Source organism: Plectropomus leopardus, chromosome 16, assembly GCF_008729295.1.
Source record: "Plectropomus leopardus isolate mb chromosome 16, YSFRI_Pleo_2.0, whole genome shotgun sequence".
NCBI lineage: Eukaryota > Metazoa > Chordata > Actinopteri > Perciformes > Serranidae > Plectropomus > Plectropomus leopardus.
In genome coordinates this window covers 17991212-18007407 of record NC_056478.1, presented here as the reverse complement: position 1 = coordinate 18007407, position 16196 = coordinate 17991212, and the positions used below count along the sequence as shown (strand labels likewise).

At 41.3% G+C, this 16196-nt stretch overlaps 1 protein-coding gene across 7 annotated transcripts in view; it reads right to left on the bottom strand.

The window, feature by feature from the left end:
* Positions 1 to 16196, bottom strand: part of si:dkey-174m14.3 (uncharacterized protein LOC563117 homolog) — a 48263-nt gene that overhangs the window by 16038 nt on the left and 16029 nt on the right. For 6 of the 7 annotated variants that reach the window (XM_042503467.1, XM_042503474.1, XM_042503473.1 and 3 more), the window contains one exon: positions 14247 to 14281. Coding sequence is in view for 2 of the 7 variants with exons in the window: in XM_042503472.1 (XP_042359406.1) it covers positions 14247 to 14281 (35 nt within the window). In the remaining 5 variants the exon portion in view is untranslated. Of the gene's footprint in view, positions 1 to 13839; positions 13972 to 14246; positions 14282 to 16196 lie in introns of those variants that run through there. The other variant, XM_042503471.1, reaches the window with a different exon arrangement.

Here is a 16196-nt window from a genome sequence, read left to right as displayed (position 1 = left end):
ATCAAAAACACTTATTTTCTTCATGCATCTTTGCTGGAACACCTGTATTGTGTTTCCCCACAGAATCAGAATCTATGTGTGGCATTAGCTCACGACGATGAGAGGAGCAGCGTCTGAAGTTTTTTAGACCCAGCCACATGTGGGATTAATTTTCACTTTGATTGTGCCTGATGTTCTACTGCTCCATCTGTGCCCAGAGTACTCTCTACGCTCCAAGAGTGTGGCGCAATCAATAATCAAATGGTGTATGTATTCCCAAAATATGAAATCAATAAGTGGTGGCAGATGTTTTTTTTATCATGGCCGCCATAGATAAATTAACATATAGAAGACCTTGCAATATTCACCCTCTGTCCTAAATGTTCAGTTTTAGCGCCTGTCTCTGTAAGCCCCCCTCCCAGAAAAACCCAATCTACTCTGATTGGTCAGTGTTTACGGGTACATCTTGGTGAATCTGCACCATAACTGTAGCTGAAATCAGGGATAAATTAAAAACATCAGCAAACAATATGACATTTTCCTAACATAAGCATGTGGCTACATGTCCCAGTGTGGGCTACATAATGCAAACATGTACAGTCACATGCCTGAAGCAATGAACCATATAAATGAATCCATCACTAGCTGATGTAACCTTCTAAGACTTCTAAAGCTAAAGTATCAAAAAAATATTGACAACAATATTCAGACTGACAGGAAATCTGAGGTTTTTACTCACAAGGACTTGTTTTATATATGTTAACCTCATTATTTGAAACTTTGGCTATATTTAATATAAACATCCTTCAATTTAACATTATATAGATGACAGAAAACAGGAAAAGCATTATAGGTCACCCTTAAATCTATATTTCTCACCTCATATGTTTCACATTTAAGGTATTGAAATGTCTTAAAATGTTTGAAAACCGGAAAAATTGTCATAATATAAAATTTCATGACTAAATGAGCACAAAGTTAAAAGTTAAGAAAACAGAAGTAGGTATTTTCTGTTCAATTCTGACAGGGGTCTGGCAATATAAACAAACGACCCCAGACTTGTCATCCTTATAAATCTATGTGTAAATATTTCTGATTGGTGCATGGAAATATGTGACATCACCTTTCTCCATCTGCAGCACTTTAAACCGCTGAAAAGAGCACCAAGAAAAACCCCATAACAGAAATCTCTCATGTGAAATGATTTTAACTGGTCTAAATTTAGAGGAACTTTTTTTTTTTTTTTTGCTTTACTGTAGAATCAAAATAGAAAATGTAGCAAGAGGCTGACGATAAAATGTTTTCAGGGCCCTTTAAAGAAAATGTATTTGAAGGTTTTATGCCTGCATTTGTGTCCTTGCTGGACACATATCTGCTTCATATCTCTAGTCGCAGATGAAAAACCTTTGTGACAAGCAGATATCCAACCTATCAGTAAAACAAATATCTCTCTGACCCTTCTTTGTGAACTTCATCTCTTATATGTCCAAACACAAAGGACACAAACTGACACATCCACCCAGTCTTGACTGAAAAGAGTTTGACAAGGCCAACGCACTAAAGCTTCTTTTCCAAACATTTCTACCGTCCCCCTCAATCCCACGTGTCTGGATGGTGTGTGTGCAGCACAGGTGCAGCTGTCAGCCTGCAGACAAATAGTGCGGGTTATTAGATGAGACTGCCCGTCAAAGCTTGATCAAAGCAGCTCTGATCCGAGCACTGGACTGTCCACGCGGAAAGGAAACAATGAGAATCTGCGTGTGTGAATGCAGTGGGGGAAGAACCGAGAAAAGCATCATGTTTGGGATGATATATCCATAGATACGGTACATATGGTAAAAACCTGATGACATACATACAGTAACATGTTGATCCACTGACATCCAATTGTGATTTATGCCGCTGGCTGAGGAGGGAGGGAGACATGTACTCCTCCAGATGGTGACAGCTCACCACCGCCACTGGAGCCTTCACTCCAGCTGCTCCCCTCTGAGTCATAGCACACCGGCTCTGGATATGTGTGTGCTAGAAGAGGTGGGTGTGAGCATGTTTTTGTGCATGTCAGTTTGGTGCACACTTGTGTGCATGCATCTATAAGTTTCTGTACAATGTGTACCTGTATGTGTTTTGTGTATGTGTGTATCTGAGTGCTGCAGCATCAGCTGTCCATTCAATCCTCTATTTCAAGGAATGAAATAAAACCAACAGGCTCTATCATAAAAGTAAACAAAAAAAAGGACAGCTGCTCGCGACATCTCAGGCCAAATCGTCAGGTGTCAGACCGCCAACAAACAAACAACTCCCTCGCTCATTCACTCGCTTGCTTCTTCTACCTTGAGCGCGATCCACACACTGCAGCAAAACCATAGACGGGGTTCGCTCAGATGGCGCTGCCTGCCACCCACTCGTGCCACGCTGACATTTGAGAGGAACTCAGAGCATTGAAAAGAAGAGGAAGGGGAGGTGGTAGAGAAGGAGGAGGACATTAAAGTTGGGGAATGGGTAAGAGGGAAAAGCAGGAAGCATTTAAGAGGGGGGGGACGACAGCCTGAGTGGTTGCAATTTGGTCAAAGACAGGAAAGAAGGAGAAGCATCACTAAATTAGAGAGGAAAAGCAAACAGAGTGGGTGTAAAGTCTCCACTGAAAATCATAATTTCTCTTCTCCTTCCTCTCCTCTTCCCTGCCTGTCTCTGCTTTCTCCCTTGCTGATCACATCTACCTGGCAGATAGATAGACTCTCAGGAAAAGCCCTTATAAGAGGCCCAGACCTCAGCATTAGAGCGGAGGGAACCCGAGCAGCTGACTCATCCAGCAGCAGCAGAGAAAGACGGCAAAAAAGATGCTCCTTCTGCCCTCTGTGGCTTCAGATTAACAAGGTAGCTAACCTATAGCAGTCATTCAGCCCAATGACAGTATGACTCAACTGCCTCATAGAAAAAAAACTCTCAAATTAAGGTACTATTCTGTGAGTGTGTGTGGGTTTATGCCTCTGCTTCTTTCTCTGTCCAGCATTGATTAACTCGGGAGCAGACAACTAAGTAGTTACACACCAACTACCAACATCATTAGCAGCAGCAGGGGATAATGACCCGCTCAACGGATTTCATGTGCTGCTGATGGCACTTGGCACAGGGGAGTGTGCAATCACGACAACCATCCCGAGAGGATTTTAGGATGAGCGGGAGAGGTGATGGAGTCTAGCAGAGCTGCAAATACAAGCGCAAAAATACACACAGTTCTGTTCTTCCTCTGAAACCCAAAATGTCACCACACAGAGGACAGATTGAGTCCAACACTGACACCGGAGCAAGTTGTAAATCAGACCGAAAATTGGTGAAAAATCTCCAGGGGTTAGCTACAGGTAACACTGAGAAGAGGGAGTAAGATCTAAGATAGCCATGTTTAGCATACATGAATGCTGTTTAAAGGAATAGTTCACCAGTCTGCATCGTCACCGCTAGATGCCACTTAATCTTACACACTAGACCTTTGACATGAAAAGAGAAATTGCTTTATTACTAGGTGGTTTTGTTACAGATATCATTTTAATAATTTGATTTTCACCAATATTTTTGAGATTTCTTCCAAAATAAAAATGTTAAAGATTTTTCAATATTCAGGGAGTGAAAACAAAGATAATGAGCTCTATAAACCTTGAGTTTGTTTCATGCATATGAAATAATACAAAATAATTTGAAATGCTGTCACTTAAACTTGTCTCTCAATAGTGTTTTTCATATATTATTCAGGTTGAAATAAATACAAGTTTTGAGTAGAGCAAGAAAATCTCCAAGCTATAAGAGCACCAACACACTAACACACACACACACACACACACACACACAAGCAAATTTAACACAAGCACACTAGCACATGCTGTTCTACAAAAAAACAGCATCTGCCTCCAGACAAGAAAATCATGTTACGGTTCCAGTAAATCCTACTGAGAGCTGTCCTAGCAAAGCTCCCGAGACGTCTTCTTCCGACCCAGAATCCAAACCTCAGCTGAAACCTCTTGCTCAATTTGATACTCGAAAGTTTGAAGTTTCCTGGTGATTACTGCGTGTTCCGAACCAGTGAGTCTGAATTGATTTTGCATTTCAATTTTTCCATAAAGTCGAGAGTAAAGCATTCTGTCATTCTGTTTCATTCAGTACCCTCACTATTTTGTTGTCCGCCTTTTTTGGTTGAACAATAATTTTCTTAATAAAAGTGGTTACTAAATGTTGTGGCATACACAAAAATAAGGCCAACGTTTGCCATCTTTTCAGCCACAACAAAGGGGAGATGGGACGAAGAAGCGCAAGCAGCTTTCAAAAGGGTTCAGCTCATTAAAAATAGAACAGACACAAACACACATGCATGCACACATATGCACACACACAGCACAAAGACGACACACCGCCCACTATCACAACATATTGTTTACGAGCGGAGCTCGAATGGACAGGTAGTGATTAGACACAACAAAGGAACCACCTCTGCAAATCTGCAAGCCTGCAGTGTAACACTCTGTGTTCCTGGTTTCCATGTATGTCTGTCTCTGTGTGCGTGAGCCAATAAGCATTTGCCTCTTATACACATATAACAGGCTGCTCAGATGTACTTACAGGTCCATCCATGACTCTCAAGAGGCCGCCTAAAAAGCCTCAATTCAGGGATGCATGAATGGAGTTCCCACAAAAACAGAGACTATACTGAGAAAGTACAGAAAGCAATATACCACTAACAGCTTTCCAGAAAAGCTTTTCCATTAATGCAGTGGCATATAAAAAAAGATGTGTAATCTGTGACCTCCAGATTGGGATCACTGCAGGCAAACAAGCCCCAGAAATCAGAGAGAAAACATTAATTTATGTGTTTAATTTCCTCGAAACCTCCCTCACAGTTTGATACTCCACATTGGTAAGGTCACTGTAATTTTACATTTAAAAGGTTTACGTTTGGTTAAAATCAGCAGCGTACCATAATTGGCCCCAGTGCAAATATTTTTTCTTGGGCACAAGCACATGCTCATGCACAAGCATACACAGACACACATAACCAGGGGTCAAAGTGGGCTGAGCCCCTGGACAGCCGTGGCACACAGGCTTTACACTGAATACTTCTAAATGCATAAAAATAGTCTGGTTTTCGCCCTTATTCCGAAAAAGACAATATTACTACTTAGCTATTTATAAGACCAATGAAAATGAATATTCCACTAATATTCCTGTTTACATGTAGCCATGCATACTCTGACTAACATGCCCTTATATGGCTTTTATCGCATCAAAATATGAAGAGGAAGAACAGCTGGAACCCCTTGTCATTTTGCATCAAAACAAGATTTTTTTCCCCATTTCCTACCAGTGGCAGACTTGTTGGGACTCTTTCCTTCTTTCTGAAAGGTCAGTGCTGCAATATTTCCGCATATCCAGAAATCTGTTGATATCCACCTCTTTTATAAAGTTTAAAACCAGGTGTGCAGGTGTGCATGTGGGATTTTCTTCGGCATGCATCTCTACTCCACAGCCTTGGCAGCTGTTGGCTAGTTGGTTTGTGTACAATGTATTGATGACAATGCACAGAACCACCAGTAAACAGACAAGAGGCCTTGTGTCACAAGCTGCGGTGAAAACCCCAGTTGAGATGCATATTCCAAGTTGACTGTAAACATGTCTGCTACAAACCAAGTTATACTGGCATCTCCCACATTTCTTAATGAGAAAATGCAAAATTTGAATAATGGCTTAATTTGGAACATTGAAATGAAATAAGCTATTTACATGACCCACATTAAACCCAGAATCCTGTCATATTCTGTATAAAAGGGGAATAATGGTGCGCATGTAACCATAGCCCATTGCAGCCACCAAAGTATTTAAAATACGAATTCAAATTTTCACAGCAGTCTGGTGGCCAGTGAAAGCCCTAAGTTTAACCTCTGTAATGGCCCTTACACATGCCTCATTTTTTTGTGCCCTAAAATCCAGTGTTATCAACATAGAGGCCCGTTCAGATGCAAGTGAGATACAGTAGTAGCATGCATTCGTAAATGCCTGTTTTTGAGGGTGCAAAAGCTGCACACTGAGATAAACAAAGCTCAACTTTTAAAACTTAGATAACGCACACCGCATGTGAAGCCAACTAATAACAACTAGCAAATAGCTTTCCTTTTTCCCATAAAAATCAGTCTATGGTAAATATGGAGGAGATCAACATTTTCGGCCTAATACACACTTTTAAAAAAAAGGCTCTCAACTCTGGATTTGCGGTAACTAGGCTATGTCTCAGTGCTGGTTATGGTCGCTTAGGGAATATCAGGTGCAATAGAGAAGCCCGGTAATGACTCCAAAAACACAGAAATGATTAGCATTTTAGCGCCTCTAGTTCTCTTATTTCAAAGTCAACAAGTTCTTTGAATGTGTTTTTGCTTGCTGTGGTTAACACAAGAGACTTTCATGTTTTGTTCTATGACATAAAATACATCAGTAAACGCTCGTACTCTGAAGCTTCTATGTGTCTTGAAAAAAGGTGGCTGCAAACAAGAGGCTTAATGAGACTACGGAACGTCATCACAACCAGCTATGCTGGACACGGCTTTACAGCCTTTTAGCGGTGGTGACGATGTTAATAGCCTAACATTAGCTTTTTACTTCTTGCAATTACATTTAGGCTTTAAAAATCCTAAAAAAGGTGTTGTGGAGATTATCTTGCTGACTAAAATGTGTAAGTATCATAAACATTTGTTTACAACAGAGCATATTTTCTGCAATGATCTAAAATCCAATGAAAAAATTCCATGGGATTTTTGAAAAGGGAATCAGGGCGATGTTAGCTTCCGGGTTGGCCTGTAGAAAAACGTCATCCCTGGGGCACAGAGTGGGCACAAGAGTAACACCCAGCAACCCACCTCACATTTTGCCAGGGGTTAAAAGACGTAGCATTATGTCTTCATCCTAACGACAGCAACAAAACGTTTGTTGATCTTATGATCCAGGATCAGGCCCCTCCTGGGGCTGTGCAGGCTGAATTCAGGTTGCTTCAGCCATAGTCTGTGAGTTGGCGCCTGCTCTCTTCCCCAGTGAAGTAAGGCCAAAATACATGGCCGCTGAACAGTCGACCCTATTACTAAACTGAAGGACGTCCCTCCCATCCTGCAAACCAGGCTTTGATCAGCACCATGGACAGCAGCCGAGGCACCAAATTTATCAGCTCTTATCTTGCAGCCTGCCCTGGATTCAAACTCCCGTTTCTCCAAACGTCAAAAACAATCACCTTACAGCATGGGCCCCTGACAGATTTTGCACACACCATACACACCTATCATACCAATCATTATACGTACGCTTTTTTTTACATGCACATATGGATCATCGGCAGTAAACTCTACCAGAGATTTCTAAGAAATATATCCAGACACACAGTAGTTGCGCTTGCAGATTTGCAGATCATAGAAGAGTGGACTTTTGGTTTTCATGGAGGAGTGCCTCTTTAGTTTTATATCATATGATTTTTTACATAAATTTGGAGACACATTTTTGCAAGCATTTTTTGTAGGGATTAAACAAACAAGAACATGCTGATTAGTAAGCTTTAGAGGTGCTGATAGTTGGATTTTGCCTGATTCCAAGTTTTATGCTAAGCTAAGTGTTTGTTGGTTGTAGATTTATGTTTAACAGATGGATATAAATGACTGCCAAACTTTTCATCTAATTGTTAGTAAGAAAGCACATAAATGTATTCCCTGGAATGTTGAACTATCCTTTAACTCAGTTCCACAAAAAAGTAGTCAAACTGCAGCTCACAGACCCTTACATCCCTGCTGCTGCTGTCAAATACAAAAATGTTTTTTCAGACATCCTTCTTTTCTGTCTGACACTTAAAAGCTATGTAATGCAGACTCACTGCATTTCAGATATCACTTTATTCCAGACACTTGACTTTTGATATAAATAATTTAAATACTTCCTGGTCATAAATTAAATACATATCTGTGTCATCAAATTTCCCTCTTTTTTCATCTTTTGACCATCCAAGAAGCATCTACGTTATTCATTTGACAGAGAACAGGGTGATTTTTCAATCTGGTGGCTGGGGAGGATTTTGTAACTAAAAGGTCCAGTATGGGGATTATGCAAAATACTATTTTCAGGGTGATTTTAATGGTGATAAAACTCAATAAATATAAAAAATAATTAAAATGACCATACAGCAGTTTAGGTCTCACCTTTTATAAATCTATCCCACCTTAAATTATGAACTTAACAAGTTTAGAAGTAACAAACATGACAGATTACTGTCAGAAAATGGACAACAACTGAATGTAAGTATTTTGAAATAACATTTATACTGTATTCAATGACATTTGATAAACAAAACATAATGCTTTCAGAGCATCAGAAATGTCTGCTAACTACAGTGAGTGTTCACTGTACTCCCATGTGTGGTTCAGACGATGTACCTTGGTAGTTTTTTCATGTTTTCTCTTAAATAATTGGTCCGAAAGTTTCAATCAAACTTGTTTTGATTTGTAAGACCCTTCCCAAGAGACAAGGCAAGCATTCAAGCTTGTGTGGGGACGTATGACGGCAGCAGAGCGAATTTACCGCAGCAAGTGTTCAAAATACAGTGAGTCTACGTGAACTAAATTTTCAATTCAATTTAATTGTATTATGTGCCCCGAAGGGCAATTTGTGTTTGCAGCTAGTGTTAAAAAGCATAATAGAAACACATAAAGCACAAACAACATGACACAGACACATATTCTATATAGTTATATCCTATATAACTCCTGTAATAATTCAGTGAGCTTAAATATGGCAAACAGCTCCTGGTAATGTAGCACACATCACCTCCAACAGGTCATGACAGCCACAATAATGCAGCATCAGGACCGGCACCATAAGGACCAATATCAATCAATAGCTCACAAATACAATATGTACTGCTACTGCCAATTAGAAATCAACACAGGGAAATAACATTCTCCGTCTTACAGATGTAAATTGAAGTTTTTTGCTGCTTCAGCCTTGTTTTGTCTGGTTTGATTTAGATTTTTGATTTCATTTAGCTTAAGGCAGCTAATGCTAGCAAATGTTTGTTAAATGTAATATATATATATATCATATTCACCTTCATTCACATACACTGTAGTGCGCTATGCGCTGAGGTTTTGTCTATTTTCCACTTGTGCTACTATTACAGCAGCTTTTAGCATTTTAGCAGAATGCTAAGCAGTAGTGTGGTGTTGAGCATTATCCCATTACTGTCACTTGTGATCACAGTGACTAAAGTTTAACAAAAGCCTCACTTTGAATTTCAGTGCTTCCATTTCAGAAAGGAACTGGACTTATCACATACTGTAGATTGCTATGTAATGTCCAAAACTTGAGTTATGGCAGCTATTATACACGAAGAAGCCATCAGCCATTAACATGGTCGACCGCTTCACCGTCACGAGGAATAAATCCGACCTGTATGATCTGACCGCCGGTGCTGAAGAGGGCAAAGGGGACCAGGAATAATGGGGTTGAGATGATAAGATACACTTAATAACCCCCAGAGGAGCTGTCAGTGCAGAGAGAGAGAGCAAGAGAGGAGAGAGGAGAGAGGAGAGAGGAGAGAGGCCAACTGTTCAGACCACAGAGGAGAGAAAAGAGCATTAGGCTGTTAGACCAACACTGTCCACTTAAGCAGATCAAAACTAACCTCTCACCTCGTCAGACCACCCTATCTCCTAGTGAGCGTACCTATGTTCCCTTGGTCCTTTGTTCTCCAGCTCCATATCCTCTTAATACGACAAATTAAAAAAAAGGTTTTATGTTCTTAGCAAAGTTTAAGCCCCAGGTCAAATGTTCAATGCACGTTTCTCTGGGTCGAAATCACCCACTTACAGCTTAAAGCCTATTGTATTATACTCCTTAAAATCTATGCCATTAAATTGCAGGCAAGATGGTTTTCTTGACTTCGGACATTAATATCCAAGTTTCCCACATATTGTAATGGACAAAATTTCTAAACATTTTCGTGACTTTTTAAGGACCTATTATACAATTCACACCTAAACTTCATAAGCTGTTATACATGAAGGGGGAAATGGAAAGTGGGAAGAAAATGAAGAAGCATACATGACAATATTCAAAGCGCCGTGGTCACATATTAACACTACGTTACGCTGACAGCTACAGAAAATACATTTGCAGTTATACTTCATTACATGAAAGGCTATCCACAGAAAATTACTGTAACAATTTTATAACACACTACAAGACTCCATGACTTTTCCCAAAACTTTCAATGATTTTTACTTAATCAGTGACCTTTCCCGGTCTAGAAAATGTGATTGTGAATTTTCATGACTTTTTCCATGACTGTGAGAACCCTGAATATCTCGACAGTGGCTGAACAGATATTTACCATTCAAACTGCATTTGAAGCATTTATTTTCCTTTGTTGCAATTTTAACAGCAAAGATACCAATTTCTGATAACGTCAGTTTATATCACAAGATATACAGGCTTACAAATATTTGTAAATCACAAGGAGGACAGATGTAAAGTGTGTAATATTAGGGGAATAGGGGAATAGGGGAATTAGGGAGCTGAGGACCATGGGGATGATATATCTGGTTATATTAATTAACAACCGGTTACATAGTTTAGTATAAGCAGAGACTACAACCTGAGAAGGTTAAAAAAAAGGTTTTTAAGCAACACGATCAAATCCCTGTTGAGCATATCTTGCCACTGTGGCAGAAGCCCTGGGCATCTCTAAAATGTCGCCAGGGGAAGCCTTTTGCGTTTTATCCTGACACTGAAGGGGTGCGAGGTTAGGTTTAGGTACCAAAACTACTTGGTTATAATGACAGAAGATCATGGATGTCACCAAGGAACACTGTTACATTTAGGCTGGTTGGCTGGCCAAAAAATACCTGCCTTTGAGTAGCACATATTTGTTGGTAAGAGGGGGTTCGAAGTTAGGTGTAGGCAACAAAGATTCTTGACTTGTGATTGGAAGAAACACCTGGCTCTGATTGGTGCCAATGCAGCTGGAAACGCAGCAGCGTGTCGCTAAAAAACACGCCTGGAGTTGTTGGAAAGCTGGTGCGACTCACCCAGACGCAAAACTGTGCCCCGGGCTTCATTTTCATAACGCAGGGGACACTGCCAAAGCAGTGTGTTTTGATGCTCTATAGGAATGAGACCAGGTTGCTTTTAAGTTAAATTGAAACTGAAGGAATACTTTAACATCATGGGAAATTCTTATTTGTTTTCTTGCTGAGAGTTAGGTAAGAATATTGTCACCCCTATATCTGGAGCTACCTCTGGAAGCTCGTCAGCTTAATTTAGCATAAAGGCTAGAAACAGTGGGGAGCAGCTAACCTGAATCTGTTATCAAAATCTGCCTGCCAGCGCTTATAAATCTCATTAACTTACATGTATCTTGTTAATTTGGTCGGTACAAAAATCAAAGTGTAAAAATGTTGAGTTCCAGTTTCACTTCCTAAACTCTCCTTTGGTTGTTCGGACAGCAAAACTAAAGGAAGTCACAGCAACTTGGTGTTTTTACACTTGTGGTTTTGCATATTAAAAAAGAAAACAGATATAAAGTGTTAATTCGTGGGCTGTAAAGATGCCGGAAGGCAGGTTTTGTTGCCTTTAGAGCAAGACTAGCTCTTTCCCCATTTATAGTCTTTATGCCAAGATAGGCTGACCTGATTATGGCTGTCAGAAATGAGAGTAGTATTGATCGTCTCATATATAACTCTCTGCAAGAAAGTAAATAAGCATAATCCTAAACATGTCAATTTCTTTAAATAAGTGAGTGGACAACAACAAATGCAGCTACTTCCATACAGGGCAGGGGGGGTCACTGAATGGTTAAATGAGTATGAAAATGAGGTGAATCATATGCTATAAACTTTGCCCCTACATGTCAAACCAACTGAACATCTGTGGGAGATTATATAATGAATGTGAAATGATTAAAAGCTTCTGAGCAGAAACTAAATCGATTAGGAGGTGAGGTTGTCAAAATAAGTGCTATCTGTTCATCTTCTCTGAGTGACTATGGTGATGTTCAATAGTTTAAACTTTTCTAAGTATTTCCTAGCAAGTTCCAAAAGCACTGCATTATATCTAATAAACACTTTTATTTGTCTGTTCTTTCTGTTTAATGGTGTTGCTTCAAATGATGAATACCAACTACAGATTATTCTAAATTTACATCCACTTTACCTGAATCTCATTATTCAAGATGTTAAAACCCTAAAACTATGTCAAACTTTTGTTTTCTTGCCAGCCAAGGACGTAATTTCCTCATCACTCTTTTGGAAAGCAGCATTCAATTTTGGACTGTCAATCATCCTTCCAGAGCAGCTGTCACTGTTTTTTTGTGTGGTGTCGATCTCATTTCTAAAGTAAAACACTTTAGCAGAAAATTGCTTTTTGACATTTGCTTGAATATTCAGACAACACTTTTAAAAACTCTTAAGAAACTTTAAATCTGTTCATTCAGTCTCCGCTGCTCTGGAGCTCCATGTAAAATTTACATCTCTATCTCCGCCACGGGGCCCCGACGCAAGAGCCTGGCCACGGGAGGGACAGAAATTGCGAAAGAGAAAAAGAGAGAGCAAGAGAGGGGAAGAGATTTCAGGACATTTCATCACTTAGACTGGAAGGCGTCTTGAAGATGAGATGTGGGGGTGGGTGGGGGGTACATGTGGGGTCAGGCTTGTCAGGTAGATCCAGCTTCCTGTTTAACCTCATCACAGCGTCTTCAGAGGCCACAGGTGACCTTGTTTCCTATTCAGCAAAGAGCGAGAGGAAAAAGGCGCAGGACTACCCCCTCTTATCTCAGCAGAGCTGCTATAATTCAATTAAAGCTGTGACACAGAGGTGAGGACAATTGATGCCTGATATTGGAGAAACACCCCGTCAGATTAATTACCCCCTCATCGGCTGGTTAAACGGCTTTTAAACTGTAATCTGCCTGAAATCGTAATAATACCATCGGTAATCGAACACAAAAGGGATCTATTTCCATCTGTGGATTAATAATGGTTCATTAGTAATAGTATCAATTACAACATGCCTACTGTAGGACAGTGAGGTAAAAAGGAGACGAGAGGAGAGGAGAGGAGAGGAGAGGAGAGGAGAGGAGAGGGAGAAACTGCAAAAAGAAGCAAAGCCTTCTTCTGCATCTCGTCATGTTTGCTTTGCTGCTTTAATTTGCGTGCAGCGCAACTTTAATCAGAAAAGTGGGTGAGCACTTGTAATTTTGTAATGAGCTCATCAAAATCTGTTCATGCAGGCATTAGTTAGTTATCACCTAGGTGTTGTATGAACACTTGAAACTGTCAGGTTTATTTAAATACATAAAAAATAATTGATTATAGCTACTATTTCTTAGTTGTTCACAGAGGCAAAGCAGCGCTGCCATGCAGAGTAATTAATCAATGTTATAGGTGCATTCCGACAGGTGACTGTCTGAAATCATGCATAAGATGATATGTAAGAGCCAAGGATGGACATTTTTACTGCCGTAACACATTCAAGACTAATTAAAAATCACTCTTGATTGATCCCATAGAGAAAAGGCTTTTACAGTAATGCCACATATACGCTGCAGTGAATTTTCAAGCCAAGAGATTCCCTGCATTCATCGCCAGCCTTGTTCTGCAACAAAAAAACATCCTTTTATCTTTAACAAACTATCAGAAAAGCAGATCATTCCTGACAGCACTGCATCAACGCACAGAGAGCACAAACTGACACACATCACACACACAGATGTGTACATGTACACACGTTCACACAGACACAACCAAGCCAGCTTTGTAATCCAAATCAAAGATGCAAACGGTGAAGCAGTACCTTCCGCTCACGCAGAGCTTCATCCTGGAGACCGAGAGATAAAAATCCTGCCGCCTGAGCCTCGCCGGGGAAATGGAGAAAACCCCCCTCTATATGCTATCTGGATTGGCTTACCCAGCTCTCCCTTGAAGCTCAGAGAAACCCCACCACATGCACACCACCCCACCACCACTGCCGCCGCTGCCGCTGCCACCTCCAGCACCACCACACCACTCCAACAGCAGCAGCTGAGCCAGGAGGGAAGACGGAGAGGGAGAGAGACTGTGCAAGAGTGGAAAGACAGAGAGGAAGAGTGGGAGGGAAGGAGCTTAAAGGAAGAAGACAGGGAGAACGCGGGGGCGTGATGATGGAGCGCTGAAAGATGTGTGCAGAGAGAAAGAGAGAGATGGAGAGAGAGAGAAGCTTACCTGATAGTGTCTATGTTCATCTCTTCGTCAGGCACCTAAAGGAAATGACAGCATGTTAGTGGAGGGGACCCATAAAACTGGCCCGGGTGCTGCCAAGTAGAGCATCGCTGCAGCACAAACAGAAACAAAACATACATATTCATCAGCAGGCACGCTCTCTGTTTCCCCCCTCTGTTTTTGTTTATGTTTCTCCCCCCCCTTCTCTCGTCCCTGCTCCCTCATTTGCTCCTCTCCCTCCACTCTGTCTCTGCTCGTGAGAAAGCCCTCATCCGGCTGTCTGCATCTGCGCTTACTTGAGGTGAGAAGGGAACAATCATATCATACCAAGAGTGTGAGGGGAGAGAGTGAGAAAGAGAGGAAGAAGGAAGGTGGGAGGGAGTGCAGAGGGAGAGAGCGGAAACCTCCATTGCAGCCAGACTGCAGATACATGGCAAGCCCCCCCACAAGGGATACTGGCAGCAACTCAATATCCTTGTCTAGGTGCTGAATCGGAGAAAGAGCAAAGACTGAGGGAGGGAAGAGAGAGAGAGGGGAGAGGAGGGGGTGGTGGAAAGAGACAGAGAAAGGAGGGAGAGAAGGGGGGAGGAGGTGAGGGGGAACAGGTGGTCCAATCTGTTGAATCTCACATCTCAAGTCCCAGGCTGTTAGGGAGAATACGTTTTATACAAGTCTGCTGCTGGCCCTTTTTCTGATGGCAATGAATTATGCATCATTCCCCCAGCATTCTCATCTTCATTGAGCTTTAGGCCTGATCCAGTGTGGCAACCGTGCTGCTGTGTTATCATGTTTTATGGTTTGGTGAACGTTGGAAAAGTCGGTTTAATCATCAGTAGTTAGGGGAGGGATTCAAACACGTCCACAAGTGTCGTTAATGAAGGAGGCAACCGCTGCGAACACATTACTGATCTCCAGGGTCAGTGAGAAACATAGCCGAGTCAGAATACCAATAAAAACACGCTTTTAAGCCGTGGGGGTATGCTTAACGAATCGAGTTTGCATCTTCGGCGAGTGCACAGCTGAAGGTCGTGTGCCTGTGAAGAATGTTTCGTTACCGCGCTCACACAAGTACAAGGACTCGTGTGAGGAAACTTTGCAGCGACACACACACACAAGCGCGCACACACACACTACACTGAGATGAACACCAACAGGCTCGCATGCCTGCCTCTCTCAGCCCCCACACCACCCACCTTTTTTTCCAAGCAGTTGCTAAGGTGACGGCAAAGGCTGAATTTTAATCAGACAATAAATTAAGGCAATGTGATCTTCTCCTTTATTATTAAATGGCAGCGGTGCCACTTTCGGAGATCTGTCAAGTATGTTTTGGGTTCATGGAGGAACGCGGACAAACTGCAAATTAAAACTCATAAACAGTGCAGTCACTTGTCTAGATATTGTCCAGGGAATCCAAACCTTGTGATATTTGAGAAAAAAATGCTTTTTAGGAACTGGAAAAATACACTTTGAAACAAGAGGAGGATGGATTATCATCTACCAGTGAGATGAATGTCATGCTGAGACTGCAAATGCACTCACTTTTGATGCAGTAATTGCTAATTAAGTCCTTCGGCCTGTCTTCCTATGACACACTGCTGCAACTCTAGGGAAACCACCAGTTGCTATTCCTAAAGTAAAACAATTGTTTAAACGGGTCCTTCTCATCTGCAGCCACTTTAGAAAGGTTATGTCTCAACCTGAGTAAATGATGGATGTCACACGATAAATGCTGGTGAGGGGGCTGTCAGTAAATGACTGCATTGTTCAGTTTGGATTGTTTGGAGGAGCTGCCAATGGGTACAATGCTAATCAGAACGCACCTATAAAAGCCTGTTCACTGATCAGGATGGAGCACCGCACTCACAGACACACCATCATCATCATAAAATCTCGTGGATCAGCTGAGTGGTAGTATGCCTGTGTGGATCAGCGGATTGTCTTACAAACTGAGTT